This window comes from Myodes glareolus, chromosome 26 (assembly GCF_982192425.1).
Source record: "Myodes glareolus chromosome 26, mMyoGla1.1, whole genome shotgun sequence".
In the NCBI taxonomy this organism is placed as follows: domain Eukaryota; kingdom Metazoa; phylum Chordata; class Mammalia; order Rodentia; family Cricetidae; genus Myodes; species Myodes glareolus.
The window spans coordinates 40388814-40410035 of NC_142051.1; the positions used below are offsets into that span (position 1 = coordinate 40388814).

Consider the following 21222-nt stretch of genomic DNA (forward strand, 5'->3'; position numbering starts at 1 on the left):
TACTATACTGTTACAAAAGCTGACAATGAGGTGATAATTTAAAAAAAAAATCATAATCTAAGTGTGTAATGGAGCCTGCCCTCCTCGTGGCCGTTGCTTTGAGAGACCATGTTAGTCTTATGATATGGCCATTAGACAAAGCGGTTTCAGAAAGAAGAAACTTTTAGCGTAATTTTTAGCATCTGGGCAGGGTTGCCAGGCAAACTATGGGTAATGGTTGAAAGGGAATTTTGTGTAAACATAGGGCATATCTCCACCAAAACCTCTTTGTTTACTGAGGTTCAAACCCTTAACGCTGTCCTGTTCTGTCATTGCCAGTTTTGGCGTTTCTAAGCCTGGGTGGTGACCTGCCTGCACACCTTTGCCGACGCTAACCCTCCTAGCAAGACAGCTGTGATCTGTTTACCGTCTGTCAGGGTAAAGGCGGATGCCAAGAGGGATAAAGTCACCTGGAGGCGGGTTTTCTGATGAGGCTTGTGGAGTGTCTCCAGAGACAATCGGAGCATTTGCCAGGAGTTTTTGTAAGCTTTTAAAAATTGGCAAACAAATAACTTTCATGCATTTTCCAAATCATTGTCGACAACACCAGGATTTGGAAGCGTGTGGTCTCCCAGTAGTGAGATTCAGAATAGGAAGTAAGGAGCCAGAGGACTGTGTGTGGTATCAACTGCTAGGGTCACAGTAAGGACTGGCATCAACCACTGAACCTTTTACTTTCTTGGCCATGAATCCCAGCTAGGTTTTGTAACTCATTGACCTTATAAACCCTTTGGTTTGGTTTAGAAGCACTGCAGAAGAAAAACGCTTCTCCGGGGCTAATCAAATGAATTTACTCCCCGGCGAAGTAACTCTCTCCATGGAAATTTCCAATCCTTGAGGATAATTCCGTTACTTCTGATACAATATTCTGTTTTATACTCATTCTTTTATGATAATTCTTACTTAGAGTTTGATTAATTTTAATTAGCATGCACAGAATTTGATTTGGTGTTTCGTTGACTCTCACGCCACCCCTTCTCCATCGTCTCCCTGACACATTCTTGTGCCCTTCAATCCCATAGCCTCCTTTCCATTCATTCAGATTTGCTAAAGTGCAGGGCAGTCACCACTCCACAAAATGCTGGTGCATTATGGGTACTTTATTGTGTCATTGTTAGTGTTATTGCCATACGATAGCACCATAATATTGGTGTACTAGGGTTCATTCAGCTTTTGAAAATGTATTTATAGTGTGTCAGGAAGAATAAGTGATTTGCCGTTAAACAGCATCAGACTAAGGCTTCTTTTTTTTTCTTTAGGTCAAACTGTCCCTGGATAAAGGTTGTTGAATAAAGAGCACTCTGAGTCTCCTCTAAACTTGAAAGTTAAAGGGCAACTGGAAAAAAAAATATCTGGGTGTGGTGATGCACACCTTTAATCCCAGCACTCAAGAGGCAGAGGCAGGTGGATCTCTGTGAGACCAGGCCAGCCTGGTCTACAGAATGAGTTCCAGAGAAGCCAGAACTGTTACAGAGAAACCCTGTCTCTAAAAACTAATAAATAAATAAGGTGAGATGGGTATGGTGGTACATTCCTTTAATTTAGGCACTTGGGAAGCAAAGGTGGGTGGGTCATTATGAGTACAAGGCCTGCCTGATCTACACAGTGAGTTCCAGGCCAGTTAAGATAATGTAGTATGAGCTTGTCTCAATAAATAAATAAGGTGAAAACAATATTCTACTGAGATATGACATTCCAAGGCACAGTTCTTAATGGGTGGTTCCACCCCAAATAAAATAAAATAAAATAAAATCACAAACAAAAAACCCAAAGCTCTTTCAAACGTTATGAAAACATCAATTTTCTAAGTCAGTTGAGCATGTGACCCTTAAAATAGCACTGATACATAGTAAAATGTCACTAGAAACAAGTTTGCACTGTTGGCAACTGTTTTTTAAACAGAATACAAACACACACACACACACACACACACATGCACACATACAATAATTAAGCATAAAAAGAAAGCCATGATAGATTTATGTTAAAATTGAGAAGCTTACACAGAAAGACAAAAGTTGCTCAGTGATTGAACACTGGTTCAGCGTGATGCTTATGGACCACGACAAGGACCGACGTGGCAGGAGAGCCCTAGGGCTGCAGCAGAGGCACCCATCCCTTGGCATTCACCAACAGCTCTCTAACCCACTCAGCAAGAAGGGAATCGTGTGTGGTACTGGAAACCTAGCCGACTTCCCAGGGCTAGTGAAGTCATTCGTCTTGGAGAGGAACCTACAACTAGTACTGTACTAAACCGGCATACACCCTAACTACTTCCTAAATATCTGTTCTTAGGATAAGTATAGCCCTCACCCCTTCTCCGGGAGGCTTCTCTTTGTAACACAAAGGGACCATTACAGAACTTCATAACCTATCAAAATGCGGAGGTGTGGAGCCAGGTTCCAATGGAGACATCTATAAAATAACTCCCACACCTAGGCTCAGAGAACACTGTGAAAGAGACAGAGGAAAGTCTATACGAGGCAGAGGATCAGGGAGTTTGCTGTGAGATTTTGTCTCTTATTGGTGTGAGAAACTACACTCACAAAATGTCTTACTAATGTGATTGTCTAAACATGAGCTGCCCAGAGACAACAACAGACATGCTGGAGTGGATGGGAGAAAGACCGTGAGGCTTCAGCCCTGCACAAAAAACTCTAGGTAACTAAGGAGTGCTGAGAGTGGGGGAGACAGTCTTTACCCAGGGAAGAGCTCACCGATTGGCTAGCCAGTACCAAGTGGTCAGCCTTGAAGCCATGCATACAAGTAGCATTATACAGACTGAGGAGGTTATATGTAGGATTATGTATGCATATACATATACATGTATGCAACAGCAATGAACAAAAAAGACCAGGAATTTGAAAGAGAGCAAAGAGGAGTATATGAGAGGTTTTGGAGGGAGGGAAGGAAAGGAATAGATGACGTAACTATATAATAATCTCAAAAAAAGAGCTAATTTTAAAAATTATTTGAGTATATACTCAAGGAAAAAATAGAAAAGGTATTTTTATCAATAATGGCAGACAAATTATCCATATCCACAATATGTAAAGAATTTTTACAGATTAATAAAAAAGAAGATTCTCAATAAAATGATAGCACTTGGGAGGCAGAGGCAGGTGGATCTTTGTGAGTTTGAGGCCAGCCTGGTCTACAAGAGCGAGTTTCAGGACAGATTCCTGGAGGCAGGATTGCCATTTTGGACTGGGGCAGAGGTTAAAAGCCAGGGGCTGGCTGTTTTGCTTTTCTGACCTTCAGGCAAGCTTTATTTATTTAAAAAAACAAGTGAAATATCACTATACTCTTATGTGCAAATTATAATGTATATTGCAGTGCAACATTTATTTCAAGTATTAGAACTATAAAAAAGATCTATTATCCAATAGTTATGAAATTTTCTCTTGGGGAAAAAAGAGTAGTTTGTACATGGTTGGGAGCAATTATTTTCCTAGGATGCTGGAGGCAAGGTATTATAGCGAACAACTGTTGCTTTGCCTGACCTGCATACTTCCTTGCTCTTTCAGAGGGGAAATGCAATCCCAGTTTTTCATATGGGCATCTACCAGTTGTATAGACTTATAACACCCCTCCTTCTTCCTCACCACGGGGGTAGGCTTGCAACTCCAGTCAACTGCTCTGGTAACCTCATGCATCAGGACGCAGCCACTGGGCCCAATAAAGTGTACATTTACTTAAGCCAGTAGATGGCAGATTGTCTTGTGAGGAAGTCCCTTTGAGTTGCCTTCACCCCCTTTCTGTTGTCATAACAGAATGTCATGGCTTGAGGAATTTATAAAGAACAGTTTGGCTCCCAAATGCAGAGGCTGAGAACTCCAAGGAACAGTGACAGTGCCTGATGAGGACTTTTGCGCTGTATTATGTCATATTTTAAAAAAAAAAGCAGAAAACCATGCAAGTGGATGTGGAAGAGACAAAGTACAAGGGGCAGAGTTGTTCTATAACAACCACGCTTTCAATCACTAGCCCACTCCTGTGCTAACGGCACTAGTCCATGCCCAAGAGCTCTGACCTCACAATCCAGTTGTATCCCTAACTAGCCTTGAACTCCCAATTCATTCGTCTCATGTGATGGAATTGCAAATTCATGCCATCGTGCCCACATTCTTTACTTCTTCAATGTACCTTAGTCTTAGACTAAGACCAGACTCAATGGTCTTACAAAGATATTTCTGTTCATGAATATTCAAATCTACATCTGTGGAGAGATGATTTCTGGAGGGTCTTCCTCAATTACAAATTTTTCATTGTCTTCCACTTAAATCTACCGTCTTCAGTGGCAAAACTTTGGCTATAAACAAAGGCGAGGTAGATCATGTGGACATATAGCATGTACATATACATGATTCAACAGCGTGGAGAGTGGTCTATGTTTGAGGTAATGTGCTAGGCCCTGTGTTGTTGGGCATCAAAGAAACTCCATAGGAGTCCGCTTTCATTGTGACAAGGTTAGCCATTTGTGCAAGAACCTGCTTTTGCCTTGACATTTTGACTATGTGCTGTACAGACTGGACATGCAGGACCCACAGGAAAATGACTGCTGAACTTTACCAAAGCAAAGCACAACAGTCTTTAGAGATTCCCACTTCATGGAAGAGTCTGCCAGACATTCTACAGGACACAAAGGAAAGGGGCTGATGAAATTTGCGAGTATAAGGCAGAACAGTCCTTCAAATTTCCTGCTTCACTGAAAAGTCTGCCAAATATTCTGGAACTGTAGGCTCAATAATGATGCCCCAACACTGCAAAGAAACTTTAGGTGACTGTCCAGGCAGATGTCTCTGTTGTCAGGTAATATTAATTTCTTCTGGGATCTTTTATATTAAAGACTAAATAATTAGAGGTTCAGTTTGTCTTAGTTACGATAGAAAATAAGTTAGATACAAAACTTTGCACTCACTAAGCTAAGATAGATACTGTAGTGTTTTCTCTGAATTTACTAAATACAAATGTGTTGAATATTATAAATGTTATTCTTATTTGATAACTACTTTTGTTGTGTATAGTATTACTATGTTAATGCTAAAACCTTTCATTTTTATTTAGACAAAAAGGGGGGAAAGTTGTAGAATACTATTTTAAGATTGTGTTACATTTATTTATGTTTTGGAATGTTTGTTTAATGGTGCAAAGATGTGTTACATTTTTTCAGGTTGCATTTGTTTAACTCTGTGAAACCCCAACACTTTGCCTGTCTAAAACACCTGCCTCTAATAAAGAGCTGAACAGCCAATAGTAAGGCAGGAGAAAGGATAGGTGGGGCTGGCAGGCAGAGAGAATGAACAGAAAGAGAAAAAGGAAGGAAGAGCAACAATGAGGGGAGGAGAACACTAGAGGTCAGCCACCCAGTCACACAGCCAGCTGTGGAGGAAAAGTGAAAGCAAGATATACAGGAATAAGAAAAGAAAAAGGCCCAGAGGCAACAGGTGGATGGGATAATTTAAGAAAAGCTGGCTAGAAACAAGCCAAGCTAAGGTCAGACATTTATAAGAAAGAATAAAACTCCATGTGTGATTTATTTGGGAGCTGAGTGGAGGGGCCTGCAAATGAGCGAAGAACAAAGACCTGAAAGAACAAAAAAAAAGTATAAAACAACCAAGAATAGTTTGGCATTCCAATGTGGCGTTAGAATAGAAATAAATAAAATCGAGGCTTTGGAATTGGTCTACTTTAGGTTATCCCAGAGACAACACACAGAAACTTTCTGGCGTAGGCTTGGATCTCGGCAGCTCTCGGTTCTCTTCTTTATGCCCCCCTTCCAGGTTCTTCCCTTTAGGGCAAAGAGAAAGAGCCCCACGAATTCCCTCTGTGTAAGTAGAATGCAACCTTTGGCCCTTCAAGAAGCAAGCGTCACTTAGTATGTACAAGAAGATCACACCCTGGAAGAGTCTCAATTTTCTGAGTAAATAATTTGTAGCCTCATTGCCCTAGTTTTAGACTTAGACTAACTGGGAGAAATGCAGACGAGGATAGACTAACCCCATGTGGGGCGAACAAGGTAAATACCATGAATGACATGCTCCCACAGTAGGTCCTGTCCTGTGGTCTCCATTTCTTAGCACTGTGAGCAGCTCTGACCACTGCAGGCTTGACACTCACGCGTGTTCAGGAGAAAGTGGCACAGAGGAATCCTTACACTTCCCTTATTCGTGCTGAGTAAGCTGGTCGGAATAAAAACGACCCTCATAGGCCCATACAGAGTGGCACCATTAGGAGATGAGCCTTGTTGTAATAAGTGTGTTAGAAGAAGTGTGTCACAGAGGGCGGAAGCTCAAGCTGGGACCAGAGACTCACTCTCCCTCCCTGCTGCCTAAGGATCTGGATGTAGAACTCACAGCCTCTTTCCAGAGCCACGTCTGTCTGCACGTCTGTCTGTATCTCACCATGCTTCCTGCCGTGACAATAATGGACTGACTAAACCTCTGAAATGTAAACCAGCCCCAGGGAAATGTTTTCCTTTATAAGAGTTTCATAGTGTCTCATCACAGCAATAGAAACCCTAACTGAAACAGAAGTTGTTAATGGGAGTGGGGTTTGTTGTGATAGGTTGGACCATGTCTTGTTGGTTTTGTTTTTCAAGGAATATGGGACATTTTGGGACTTTGAACTAGAAAATTCATTAGACATTTTAAGTGAGACTTAATGAACCATCCTAGTAAGGGCACGGACGATGGTGATGCTTTGAGGTTTCTGAGGTTTCAGAGGAAAAGAATATTAGTGTGTGGTCTAGAGATCATTCTTGTGATATTTTGATGAAGAATGTGGCTGCCTTTTGCCCTCATCTGCCTGAGGCTAAATTGAAGAGTTTTGGATTGATGGTATTGACAGAGGAGATTTCAAAGCAGCCCAGTGTTGACTGAGTCCTATGATTGTTAGTGACCAGTGTTAACAGCCCAGTGTTGACTGTGTCCTGGGGTTATTAGTGACCAGTGTTAATAGTCCAGTGTTGACTGTGTCCTGGGGTTATTAGTGACCAGTGTTAACAGTCCAGTGTTGACTGTGTACTGTGATTATCAGTGACCAGTGTTTAACAGTGGGCTGTTACAGCCCAGTGTTGACTGAGTCCTATTGTTATTAGTGACCAGTGTTAACAGTTCAGTGTTGACTGTGTCCTGGGGTTATTAGTGACCAGTGTTAATAGTCCAGTGTTGACTGTGTCCTGGGGTTATTAGTGACCAGTATTAACAGCCCAGTGTTGACTGTGTCCTGTGGTTATTAATCTGCCGAGAAGAGCTGTTGGCAGGGAGTGGAACCAGCCCAAGAGAAAGACCTGCTGCAATCAATAAAGCTGAAAGGAGTTGGAATTCTGAAGAGTACTTTGACATAAGACAGATGTCAGATTTGGATTTGTGCAGCTGGTTTCTCATCTTGCTTTGGCCTGGTGTCTCCTCACTGTGCTCCCTCTCCTCCCTTTTGGAATGGTCATGTATATCCCGTGCCATTGTGTGTTATTGTAAGGAGGCTGCTTGTTAGTTCCCAGCCACTTAGCCCCAAAATAATCACACAGAAACTGTATTATTTAAATCACTGTTTGGTCCATTAGCTCTAGCTTCTTATTGGCTAACTCTTACATATCAACTTAAAGCCATTTCTGTTAATCTGTGTATCGTCACGTGGCAGTGGCTTACCGGGTAACGTTCTGGCATCTGTCTCCAGCAGGGCTACATGGCTTTTCTCTGACTCTGCCTCCTTTCTCCCAGCATTCTGTTTAGTTTTCCCCGCCTACCTAAGTTCTGCCCTATCATCAGGCCAAGGCAGTTTCTTTATTCACCAATGGTAGTCACAGCACACAGAGAGAAATCCCATATCAATGTGTGGGAAGTATGTGATCTGCTTTTTCATTTTGATTTCACAGGAGAGGGGTTGGAGTTAAGAGATGGCGTGCATCTCAGACGAGACTCTGCACTTTGGACTTCTAGAGTGCTGACACTGAGTTAGACGGCGGGGACTTCTGAAGCTGAACTAGACACATTTTGCATTATGATACGGCTCCACGCCTGTGAGGGTAGCGAATGGCGTGCGGTGACCTGAATGGAAATGGCCTCCACAGACCCATAGGGAGAGACATAAGTGACAGAGCTCTTTGTGCATACACCACAGAGCATGGTCCTCCTCTAGACAAAAGGACCCAAAGGAGTTGACGATCTGGAGTGCGTTGACAGTCCTGACAGTTTCTGCAGAAGACTTGAAAGTTTTCTTTAGTTTATCAGAATCTACACACTGGCTGACACATTTAGATACTTAGGGTATTTCTGTGTTGTTGAATAATGAGAGACCTAAAAGGGTCATTTATGAAGACATTGTGTTTGACTAAGATTAGACTCAGATAGACCTGCAACAGTGAACATGGGCATAGTTCCTATTACATAAATATTATTAAAAACTATAACCAGGTGTGGTGATGCACACCTTTAACCCAAGCCCCTGACTACCATGGCAAGACATCCCTAAAGATGCAATGATGCAACTCGTGTCTTGGTGGCAATCAACAGTTGTCTAATTTGATTTATAGACTAATCAGCAGAATGGAAACCATGCCTGATACTGGAAACAGAGCCAACTATCCAGGGCTAACCTGGTCAATGGTCTTAGAGGAGAGCCTACTATAACCACCTTATTAAACCAGTACAATTCCTAGCTGCATCCTAAATTCTTATCCTCATACCCATAGCTAAGCATAGCTCTCATCCCTCACCAAAGGAGCTTCTCTTCTCAGCAGTGGGACACCGTTACAAAAGCCACAACTGCTCAAAATAACTGTGATGTGTCCAGCCCCAACTGATACAAGTAAATCATAATCCCCATACCTGAGGATCAGAGAGCATCACGGATTAAGGAGTGGAGAGATCATAAGAGCCAGAGGAAATCAATGTCTGCTGCAAGATTCTGTCTCCCAGAAATGACAGGGAAGTTGTACCCAGGAACCTCAATACTAGGACTGCCTAAGCAAGACCTGAACAATGGTAACACCAATAGATATGCTAACATGGAAGGAGGGAATCTCATGGGGTTCCATCTCTAGAGAAAGAACTATAGACAATTAAGACTGCTGAGAGAGGGAGAATTAGTCTTCCCCAGGAATAAGCCCACAAGTAGCCAATGCTAAAAAATATATGTACAAGAGACACTAAATGAGCTTATCAGGTCATATTTATGAAATGAAACATGCCCCCGGCGATGCTGAAGCATGCATGGGCAGCCCATTTGTATTGGGCTTCATGGTCTGAGTTGATGAGGATGACTGACCGGGTCTCTTCCTCAAGGAACAGGTTCCACCAAGATATGAACTTAGATTGCTGGATTCAGAGTCCAGAGCATTAACCATTACACCACGAGAGCTGGTGCTTACATACTTATACAGTCATACATACATGTAACAAAAATAATTAAGGAAGAAAAGGCCGTGAACTTAAAAGAAAAGGGAGAAACATGGTAAGAGAGGAAGTAGGAAATTATGTAATTACATGTAATCTTTTAAGTTACAAAAGTAATGATTTAATCTTACATCACATAAGATAGATACAATACTCCCATTGGAAAGGTGGGAAAGTGAAGAGAACCCAACGAATATGGATAATATTGTCCAACTATCACATGACACAACTTATTCAAGCCCAGCCTGTCTTGCTAGAGGGTCAGTGTTGCTAATCCTTGAGAAACACTACCTCCTAAGAATGGTGGGGGAACAATCCCCACTTAAACTCTTCGCTTCTCACAAACAGATACAAAGACATGTACACAGGCACATGCATTTTGGGTAAATATGTACCTTCATCCTGTAAACTTAGTACAGTTGGAAACAGGGAACCCTTTCCTATCTAGTTAGGACCACAGAATTAAAAAACTACACAGTCCATTTTGGTTGGATTTAGGTGTAAAACTTCACAACAGCAGAAAGTAATAATGGCCTGAAAATATACACCAATACACAGCAACTCATGTATAAAATCCATGAAAATAGTACAGTGATGACTCATAAACAAAGACCTCCATTCCAACAAAGAATTCTCTTTGATCAAGATCCTATATATAAGGAACTTGATAGTAACTTACAGGATTCTGTGGTCCAATACATTCTGAGGACTATTTTTCTATTCTATTTATTCAGTCTTCAAATGTACCCTACAGAATAAATATGTAAGAATCACCTAGATGTGTACCTGAGAAAGTTGTGGATTGATGGGGCCCACTGCATGGCTGATAGATCAGAATTTCAAGGAACCTGAGAATCTGGATGGTAGGGATCTCCTTTTCTGATGGCTGATAAGTGATTGTCAACCTGATAGAATCAGCAATCATCAGAAGAGACAAATCTGTAGACGTGAAAGTGAGGGTTCATCTACATTAGGCTAATAGGGAAGACCCACCGCTAAATGTGGGCAACACCTTCCATGGTCTTAGGATCCTGAACCACATAAGAAGTGGATCTAGCATATACCTTGCTCTGCTTCCTGGACGCAGATACAATGATGTCAGCCTTCTCATGCTCCTCCTAGCATGCCATCCTCAAGATGATGGACTGGAGCCAAAAGAAACCCCTCTTCTCTCAAGCTGTCTGACTTTTCACCACAGAAATGAGAAGAGTGACTAGTACCTTTATTATTTATAAAATAATGTCAAGTGTTATTATCCTGCTTATCCACTTCCTACTCATGTGCACAAATTACCCATGATAGCAAGTCCCAGCAGACCCACAAAGCCCTTCACCTCTTACAGTTGTCACCTCCCTTTCCCTCATTCGAATCCTTAAGACATTTATTTCTAAACCTAGTGAGAAGCCAACTTCGCCCTTGCTGCTCCGTTGTAACTTTAAGGGAAGTGAAATATATCCCTGAACTCTGAGCCTTATCCTGTTAGGCTCAGGTTATGGTGTTTGCATAAGGTTTTAACTCCACATAAACTGATTTACAATTCAGCCCATTCACAAGCCCGTAGTTAATGTATGAGAGATGTCTAACAAATGAGCGCTGGAAAAACAAATGACCAACCCACCCTCACTATTTTCCTGGCTTCATTTCCCTCGTCCTGACATTGGTTTTAATCTCTGCTCTTGACATTTCTCCAACTCTGTGGCTCTGAGGGCAGCACTTGTTATTATGTCTTTGGCCAAGTGAAGCTAACAGTTATCCTTGATCGTATGGGGGAAATCAGTTTAATGCCAACCTTTACTGATGGCCACGAGTAACCTTCTCCACAGTTCTCTGCTCTGCTAGGAAAAGTCATGGTTTCTGGGACTGGGGAGAGGGATCGGTTGGGAAAAATGCTTCCTGAACAAGCATGAGGGCCTGAATTTGATCCCCGATACCCACAAAGAACAGCTGGAACAGCTGGATGGGTCTGTAATCCCCACAACTGGAGAATGGGGACGGAGGACCCTAGATCTCAAGGGACAGCCAGTAGAGCTAAGTGAGTGAGATCTGGGTTCGCGGAGAGAGCGCCCCATCAAAAAAGAACGTGGAGAATAAGTGAAGAAGGTACTCAGCATTGGCCTCTGGCCTCCATGTTCACACATGTGGAAACACCTCCGTATCTCAACGATGAACTTCATGCTTCTAAATTTACACCGTCAGCCAGCACCGCTTTCCTGAGCACCAGCCACTTAGCCACTTAAAGGATATATCGAGCTCAACATACTAAGACACAGCTCCACCCACAATCTCTTCCTATATTCCTCTCTCAGTTGCTGACTTCACTTGGTAGTCCTGGTAATAAAACTATAATTACTTACAGATACCACATATTTTATTTAGCATCTTAACTGATTTCAAGTCCTTCCCTATCTTCTCCATATGCTTACGTTTGCTTTGGTTGATTTTCTAGCCGTCTCTATCCTTCCTCCTTGCTTCTAAGTACAGACTAAGCACTGTAAACCAGAATCCCTATGAGTATCAGGTAGCACAGCTGAATAAAATAAGCCTAGGGTGGGTATTATAGCATGGTAGCAAACTAGAAACACTTACTTTATCTAAAGCACCTCCAGACCTTTGGACAAGATGTAGAAGTTGGATTGCCGAAGTTAGCCTATAAAAACCTAAGAGTCTCATACAACATGTGAGCCATACACCTCCAACTTAGGAGAAATGAAGACAGAGATGGGGGATCACATGAATAAAGTATTGGAAAGTTGGGTTGTCGACTCAGGAAGTAGAAAGGTTGAAACAGGCCTAGACTAGTTAAATTTAGGAGTTGGAAGTTTGTGTAATGTATACTGAATGGATTAGCTGTTATGGATCGACCTGTATCCCATGGAGCAGATATATTCAGGTCCTAAACCCTAGTTAACTGTGGCTGTGACTCTTTTTAGGGTTGATTCGACTTAAGCCCCAGTGCAATCCTATGATGAGGTCAGGCTTTTAGGAGGGGATTAGGCTTTGAAAGTTTTGCTGTCTAGGTTGGGATTGTAATATTATAAACAAGCTGGAAGGAACTGGATTGTCCCCAGTGTCCTTCTGCAAATATAAGGATGTCATAAGACAGTGGCATCTAAGTAGCCACGCATCACTTCTTCTGGTGCCACGATCTTTGAGTTCTGGACTCTAGAACAAAGAGTCAACAAACCACCGATTCTGTGACCGATTCTGTGGCATTTTGCTTCAGCAGTGTGGAGTCTGTACTTAGCATCTTTGCAAAAGCAATTGCACCAAGATGAGGTCACACTGCTTAGGGAGGACTCTAATCCAAAGCCTAGGGTCCTGGCAAGAGAAGGGAAATTTGGGCACGGGCACAGAGACCCAAGGGAGAAACACACGGAGGAGAATCCCAGGGAAAGACATAATCAGAAACTGAAGGCAAGGAATGCCAATGATGGTTGCCAATCACAGCTCCTCCATCGTCCTACATTAGAGCCTGCTCTGGATAGCTGAAGTTCTAGGGGTTAGGATTTCATCTCACGAAGTGGAGGAAGAAGAAGATTTAACCCATAAATCTAAGAGATCCCAGTTGACCCTAGAAGTCCTGAGATGCAAAAACTTAATCTTTAACACCCAGAGCCCTAAACAAAGAGCATGTTATTCTTGGCAACAGTTCCAAACTTCCTTGTGAGAATACGGCTGAGATTCCAGGTCAGAGAAAACGATGCCGATCTAACTCTTCCGGATATTTAAGGGCAGAAACTGGGTCTAATTCCCTTTGGTCTGTCACCACCATTGCTACGTCACCGCCCTTAAAACAGGAGCTGCATGTCTAAATGCGCACCAGCATTTCTCTGTTTCGTTCCCTTTCAGTTGCAGGCTGTGGTTTCTCTTCCTCAAATTCGTGTGTTGCAGCCCCAACTGCCTGCACCTCGGAGGATGACGGGTTCTGAAGTCTGGGCGTGCAAAGCTGTTGAGTTAACTAAGGCCGCGCAGGTGGGCCCTGGCCCAGCCTGGCTGGGGTCCTCAGAGGATAAGACAATTTAGACGCACCGGAAATGCACGCCTTTGGGGAAAGATCTGAACAAAGATGCAAGGAAAGGGTGCAGCTGTCCCAAGACCGGGAGAAAAATGGCAGAAAGATCCAAAGTTGCTGGCACTCTGGTCCTGGACTTCCAGCCTCTAGGGTCATAAAGAAATACATCTCTGTTGCTTAATACGTCTAGTCTGTGACAATTTATGATATCATCCTAAGTAACTGATATTATCATTTTTTTTTCAGTATTGGGCATTGAACCTAGGGCCCCATGCAGGCAAAGCAAGCAGAAAATTATGAACTTTAATCAAAGGGAGCTCAGCTTCCTGCACAAGGAGCTATGTCCATTAACTTCAGGATCAAGAGGAGAAGATTAGTAGGTGAAACTCTAATTTGCTAAAGCTAAATAAGGACTACATGAAATCAGTGGTGTTAGTTTTCTTGCTGCTGTTGTTGTACGTTTATTTTAAATTTGCCCTGCAACTAATGACACTCCTTGGACATTTCCTTAACTCAAAAAATATCATATTTAGGCCAGTCATTGTGGTATACGCCTTTAATCCCAGCACTCAGAATGCAGAGGCAGGCAGATCTCTGTGAGTTCGAGGCCAGCCTGGCCTAAATAGTGAGTTCCAGGACAATCAGGTCTATTTAGGGAAACCCTGTCTAGAAACAACAGCAACAATAAAGAAATATCATATTTATAAAAAGATAGCTGAGGGGTTAAAGAGATGGCTAAATGAGTAAGGCAGTTGCCACACAAGTGTGGGGACCGGAGTTCTGATCCCCAGGACCCATACAAAGGTCAGAACGGTATGGTATCCTGTAGTGATATTTCACTTGTATTTTAATAAATAAATCTTGCCTGAAGATCAGAGAGTAAAACAGCCATCCAGGTTAGTCTTACAGACCAGGCAATGGTAACACACACCTTTAATCCCAGTAGCCACACTAGTTTGCCATAGAAACCGGGCGGTGGTGGTACACGCCTTTAATCCCAGCCTTAGAGAGGAATATAAAACAAGAGGAGGCAGCTCTCACACAATCTCATTCTGAGATTCCTGGAGGCAGGATCGTCATTTCAGACTGAGGTAGGGGTAAGAGCCAGTGATTGGCTGTTTTGTTTTTCTGATCTTCAGGTTGAACCCCAATATTGGCCTCTGGGCTTTTATTAATTACACTAGAGTATCTCATCTTTGAGTACACACATGTATCACATGTTCACACACACACACACACATACACATTGTATGTATGCTGCACACACACACACAAAACAAAACAAAAATTTGAAAATGAGTATTGGATGAGCTGAGGAGGTAACTCAGTCAATAAAGCATGCCTTGCATGCAGAAGAACTTGAGTTCATGAAGGAGTTGTGAATTCAAGAGCCACCATTCTCAAACCATTCCTTTGGTGTGTCTTTAGGAGGCAAAAGAGAGCCGGCTCTCACCCCTGTGTGACTGGGTGTGTACTCACGTGGGAGTTGATGCGCAAATAAGAAATGTCTGGGCATCACCTTTAAATCTGATTAAGAATTTAGGCTTTGAGGGGCCTGGAGAGTTGGCTCAGTGGTGGAGAGCACTCATCACTCTTGCTGGGGACCCAGGTTTGATTCCCAGCACCCACATAGTGACTCACAACCATCTCAGACTACAACTGCAGGAAATCTGACAACCATCTTCGGGCCACCTCAGTCACCAGGCATGAGGGTGGTAACATACACACATCTAGGCAAAACACTCACATGCATACAACAATCAAATAAATAAACAAACAAATAAATAGAAATTTAGGATTTAGATCAGGCATGGTGACCCCATCCATGCCTTTGATCCCAGAACTCAGAAGGTAGAGACAGACAGAGCTCTGTAAGTTTGAGGTCTGCTTAGTGAGGTCCAGGGCAGCCAGAGCTACACAGTGAGACCCTGTCTAAAAAAACAAAATGAAAAAATTAGGATTTTCTCTATACAGTACTGGACTTTTAAACTGGTGCCTTAGCTTGTTTTCCTGTTGCTATGATAAACACCATGACCAAAATCAATCTGGGGGAGAAAGGGTTTATTTGGCTTACATGTCCATCATTGAGAGTTTGGCTTACATGTCCATCATTGAGAGTTTGGCTTACATGTTCATCATTGAGAGAAGTCAAGGCAGGAACTCAAGCCGAGCTATGGCTTCCAGGCTTACTTTCTAGGGCTTCCATAGCCTGTTTTCTTATGCAACCCAGGATCGTCTTCCCTGGGGAAGTACCACCCACAGTCAGCCTTACCACATTAATCAGTAATCAAGAAAATTTCCTAGAAGCCAGCTTTTAACTCCAGCCCTCTGGGAGGCAGAGGCAGATAGACCTTAACAAGTTCAAAGCCAGTCTTGTCTACATATCAAGTTTCAGGCCAGCCAGGGCAACATAAGGAGACCATGTCTCAAAGGAAAAAAAAAAGAGAAAAAAGAGAAAAAATAGAGAGACGGAGACATAGAGACAGACAGACAGGCACACAGAGAGACGGACAGGCAGAAGAAAAATGCCCCCACATACTTACCTACAGGCCAATCCGACGGAGGCCATTCCTCATTTGAGAGCTAAAATTAACACAGTGAGATTTTCTTCCCCGTTCAGTGTTTACGTGAATTGACCTTACAGAAAGACTCTCCCTGTTTAGGCTGTGGCTTCCATCATGTTTCTTCTGAGGGAAAAGTTTCAGGACACTGTTTAGTGGGGGTTTCTATTGCTGTGACCACGGCAACTCTTAAAAAGGAAAACATTTAATTGGGGCTGGCTTACAGTTTCAGAGGTTCAGTCCATTATCACCATGGTGGGAAACATGACGGCAGACAGGGTGCTGGAGAAGGAGCTGAGAGTTCTACATCTTGAACTACAAGCAGCAGAAACGAATGCCTCAGTGTGCAACTGAGAACTCAAAGCTCACCTCCACAATGACACGCTTCTTCCAACAAGGCCACATCTACTCCAACAGGACCTTACCTCCTAACAGTGCCACTCCCTATGGGCCCATGGGGGCCACTTTTAATTCAAACTGCCAGAGTCACCAATAATAAATTTATGTACCTTAATGATGATTTGTCTCAGTTAATAAGTTATATGTTTACAGGAAGACAAAATATGCCTGTCTCATTTATCACAGCACCTGTTCACTCAATAGTATCTAGAACACACATAGAAGTGAAATGTGTATTTGCTGATAATGAGAATATGAGCCTCCTATAAGTAGGTGGATCGCTCGTTTAGCTCCAGTTCTGCCTGGGAAGCAGAGGAAGATTCTGTGTAGCTGGGTTGTACTAGAATTATATGAACTGGAATGAAAAGACGGGTGAAATTCTGCTCTATCAGGAAGATCTGGGTAGGAGGTTCCTTTCTTATTTGAGTGACAAGGATGGTAAGGACAGAAGACATAGCACACAGCTCAAACGACAGTCTTCCTCCTTGGCTCCCCATCCCATTCCTTACTAAGCAGCACACCGACATGACCAGCCCGGTCCCATTCTCACTCAGGAGAGGCACGCCACTGTAAGGCTAGCCTGGCTCCCCGCTTAAGTTCCTGAAAGATCGCTCTATTTCTGTTTGTTTCTGGAGAATGGGTGTCAGTGGGTGGAGGCCTTTGGCCTCTTCTTTTCTCTAGAGTAGGAGTCAGGACCCATAGCCATACCTAGTGACAAATCTTTTTTTGCCTTTTGGAATACAAAGGGGTATGTTTTCTCCCTGTTTTTATAAAACCTCAATGGAAACAATTTTGCTTCAAGAAGAGGATTTGAAGACGTTGCTGCTTCTGTCCCTTATGGAAGCTATGTGGCCTTTCTCTAGGAGAGGACACCATAATTTGAGATGCAACTCACTTAAATAATAGACAATTGCCACCGTGCACTACTGTGAACTGATTCCTTAAACAAGAAACAACTGGCCTTGTCACAAAAGAGATTTTCTGAGTTTCTGTCTTAGTCACTGTTCTATTGCTGTGAAGAGACACCATGACCTCGGCAACTCTTATAAAAGAAAGCATTTAACTGGGGCTGGCTTACAGTTCAGAGGTTTAGTCCATTGTCGTCATGGCAGGGTGATGGCTGCATGCAGGCAAGCGTGGTACAAAAGAAGTAACTGAGAGTTCTACATCCTGATCCACAGGCAGCAAGGAGAGACAGAGAGAGAGAGAGAGAGAGAGAGAGAGAGAGAGAGAGAGAGAGAGAGAGAGGGAGAGAGAGAGGAAGAGAGAGAGGAAGAGACTAGGCCTGGCTTGGGCATTTGAAAGCCCACTTCCAGGGGCACACATTTCCTCTAACAAAGCCATATCTCCTAATCCTTTCAAATAATGACACTCCTGATCACCAAGCATTCAAATCTATAAGCCTATGTGTGCCAATCTCATTCAAACAACCACACTTTCTCACAATAAAAATATGTGGAAAAGTTTAAAGACCAGGCTATAAAATATTTAATATATATCACACAATGATATTTTTTCAAAATAATATATCTGTACGTATAATCACAAGAAAGATCTGGAATGTTCTGCTCAAGGGGTCAATATTAGAATTTTGTGAAATTTTTAATTTTCTCTTTGCCTATCTAAATATTCTAATCTTTATGCCACAAAAATATTTCGAATATGATGGAAACGCTTCAACCACTAAAGCAATGCAAGGGTCAGGCAACCTACAGCTGGGCGCTGGTTCAATTGGTAAAGTGGCTGCTATGCAAGCCAACAACCCACAGTTCGAATCCCCAGGAACTCAGGGGCAAAGCCAGGTGTGAAAAGGGACACCTGTAGCCCTGGTGCTGGAGGGAAGCTGACACAGGTAGAGACTGGCAGGTGCTTAAAGCTCACTGGCTGGCTAGCCTCACCAAATCGGTGACCTTCGGGTTCAGAGAGAGAGTGACTCTGTCTCAAAAAAATTAAAAAAAATAAGGGGAGGTGAGGTGAAGAATGATAGAGGGAGACAGCTGACGCCTACCTCTGGTCTCCTCACACTGGCTTGCGCAGGTGTGCACACACAAACATGGACATACACAAACACACATACACACGGAGAGAAACTCTGTCATTCTGAGACCATAATTGCTCAAGAAGAGAGTGAGAACACTCACCCCTGGTTGTATTCCAGACACTTTGTCCTTTCGTTTACTCCTTGTGATGGCTCCCCAAAGAGGACAGCGTTGTTTCCATGTTACACGAGTGAAAATTTGAGACTCAAGAAGATCACACAAATCGTCTAAACCGCGTGTCCAGTACAGAGCAGAGGCGAGACAAAACCAGGTTTGCCCGAGTCCAGTGGTCACACTTCTCCCGCCTGAATAGACAGCCTCCAGCACATGTAAGCAGGCTGGCCTAGGAGCCCTGGGTCTGGTCATCCTCGTCACTCATGACACCCCAACAATGGCTACATCTAAGTGCATCTAAGTCAAGTTCCTTCCTTAATGGGTCAGGGAAGGAGTGTCTCGTCAGACACTCTTCCCTTTTCCTCATCCCAAGCCAAGGCAAAAGATCCAGTTCTGAGCAATTCTAATGCAAAAGTCTGGTATGTTGTCATTTAAAAAATAAACATGGGTGCCCTTGCTGCCTGTGATAAAGGCTCTTTGTGAACGAGACTGAGAAGCCCTTTCTGAGATACAACTCTCCCCGAAGAGAAGAGTCTCCACCTCATACCTGGCTGACAACTGGCTTCTTATTATAACAATAACCTGTAAAACATTAAGGCTTTGCCTCAATTGCCCTTTGTTTTCGTGTTCTCTTGGATGTTTAGTTAAGTATTAATAGGACTTTGATTCACCATTACTCCAAGGAGCTTTAGGTGATTTGTTTGCAATGTCTCCTTGTGGTCACATTACTTCTGGGAAGAACACAGTTACCAGAGGTTGCTTTCCCATTGTGAAGGGACGCGGGGAGGACTTACATACCGCACCTTACAGAGTAAGTTTGGCTGAGTGACAACTGGTGAGTGGTTGGCAAGGAGCCAGCATTAAAGAGGAGAAGGAATCTGAGCAGCTATGGACACGCAAGGACTTCGGGAGTGGAGCACAGATTCGTGGGAGATGCAGTAATGGAGGGAGGGTGTCCATTCTAACAACAGGAGCTATTTATGAAGTCCTCACTCCGGGCCAGGCCCCGGATGACAGGCTTTGACATACGTTAGATGATTCATTCTCAGAAGCAGGAGCTAACCCAAGATGAGCTGGGGTTGGATTACAAATACAACATATGCAAAGTTCTCCTGTGAGGGACAAGCCCAGGTAAGGTGACCTTAGGGGGAAATCTCTCCAAACTCTATGGGTCAGCCATGAACACTCTGAAGTGTGGTTTTGTCAATTTTGTGTCTGCAAGACCAGGGACTTGTCCATTCATAGAGCAAAGATTCTAATCAGGCTTCTGGGATCCTTCAAGAAGCTTCTCAAAACCCCCAAGTAGGCAAACTCCTGACTACCTGAAGGATAGATTCCCTCCAAACAGCAGTACAAACACATTGAGGTGGTTCTATAAGTTCCTGGCAGAAGCCAGACCCTGTTGGAATCTTCAGAGCTTGTGGGTACAAGTCCTGCCAAAACTTGGGCAGAGTTTTGTGGGTACGGAGTCCTGCCAAAACTTGGGTAGGAATCTGCATCTTTCTGATCCCAAGAAAAGGTGAAGAAAGCTTCTGTTGATAAGGGGATAAGACAGACTTTAATGATCCTCTTAAAGACACTGAGAATGAGAGGAAATCTTTGCTAGCTGTTCACTGAGGATTCATAGCTAAGGTATTTCAAGAACTCACAGAAAGAAAGCAAACAATCAAACAACTCAATCAATAAATGGGCTAATGGAATGAACAAAGCCTTCTCAGAAGACAAGGTACAAATACACAATAAACCCAGGAACAATGTTTACCTTCACTGGCCATCAGAGAAAAGTAAAGACCACATTGAGATTCCATCTCACTGAATTCAGAATGGCAGTCAGTAAGAAAACAAACAAGGAGGGAAGAGGCAGGTGGATCTCTATAAGTTTGAGGCCAGCCTGGTCTACAGAGCAAGTTCCAAGACACCCAGGACTACATAGTGAGATTATGCCTCAAAAAGCTAAAAACTAAAATAATTAATAATAATAATAAGAAGAAACACAAAGAAAAACCAAATGTTGACGAGAATGTGGTTTAAAAGAACCCATATAAACTGGTGGTGGAATGCAAACCCGTCAGACCACTATGGCAATCACTGTGGATAATCCATATAAAGTTCAAGTAGATCTACCATGCTACCCAACTATACCACTTCTGCATATTTATCCAAAGAACTCCAAGTCATCATATCCCAGAGGTACTTACACATCAGTGCTGAATGCGAAACAACTCACAGTTGCTAAGTCAGAAATGGGGAGAGAGAAAGACTGGGTAATACTGGGTGACGGTACACACCCATAATCCCTGCCCTCAGGAGCAGAGGCGGGAGATCTCGGTAAGTTCAAGACCAATGGGGTCTATGTAGGGAGTTCCAGTCCAGCCAGGGGTACATAGTGAGTCCCTGTCTAAAAAGTGGTATGTTTTTTCATCAATAAAGAAGAATAATGTTGTTTACAGGAAAATGAGTGCAACTAGGAATAATATTAAACAAATTAGTCATTTTCCATAAAAGTCAAATATTTCATTTTCTCTCATTTTGGGTTCCTAGACTTTTAATGGGTATAGAAAATCATGTATGTATGCATATATATATGTGTGTGTGTATATACAAAACTGTCTAGGAAAACAAGGGGGCAGCATGGATGGGAGAGAGTGAAAAAAGGATGAGGG

The 21222-nt window shown here is 42.9% G+C and overlaps 1 protein-coding gene across 1 annotated transcript in view; it reads right to left on the bottom strand.

The window, feature by feature from the left end:
• The window catches only part of Slc5a8 (solute carrier family 5 member 8), a 74015-nt gene extending 54944 nt beyond the window's left edge, over nt 1-19071 (bottom strand). The window contains exon 1 of the mRNA XM_048418689.3: nt 18548-19071. Coding sequence (XP_048274646.3) covers nt 18548-18811 — 264 coding nt within the window. The 5' untranslated portion in view covers nt 18812-19071. The remainder of the gene's footprint in view (nt 1-18547) is intronic.
• Between the last annotated feature and the right edge of the window lie 2151 nt (nt 19072-21222).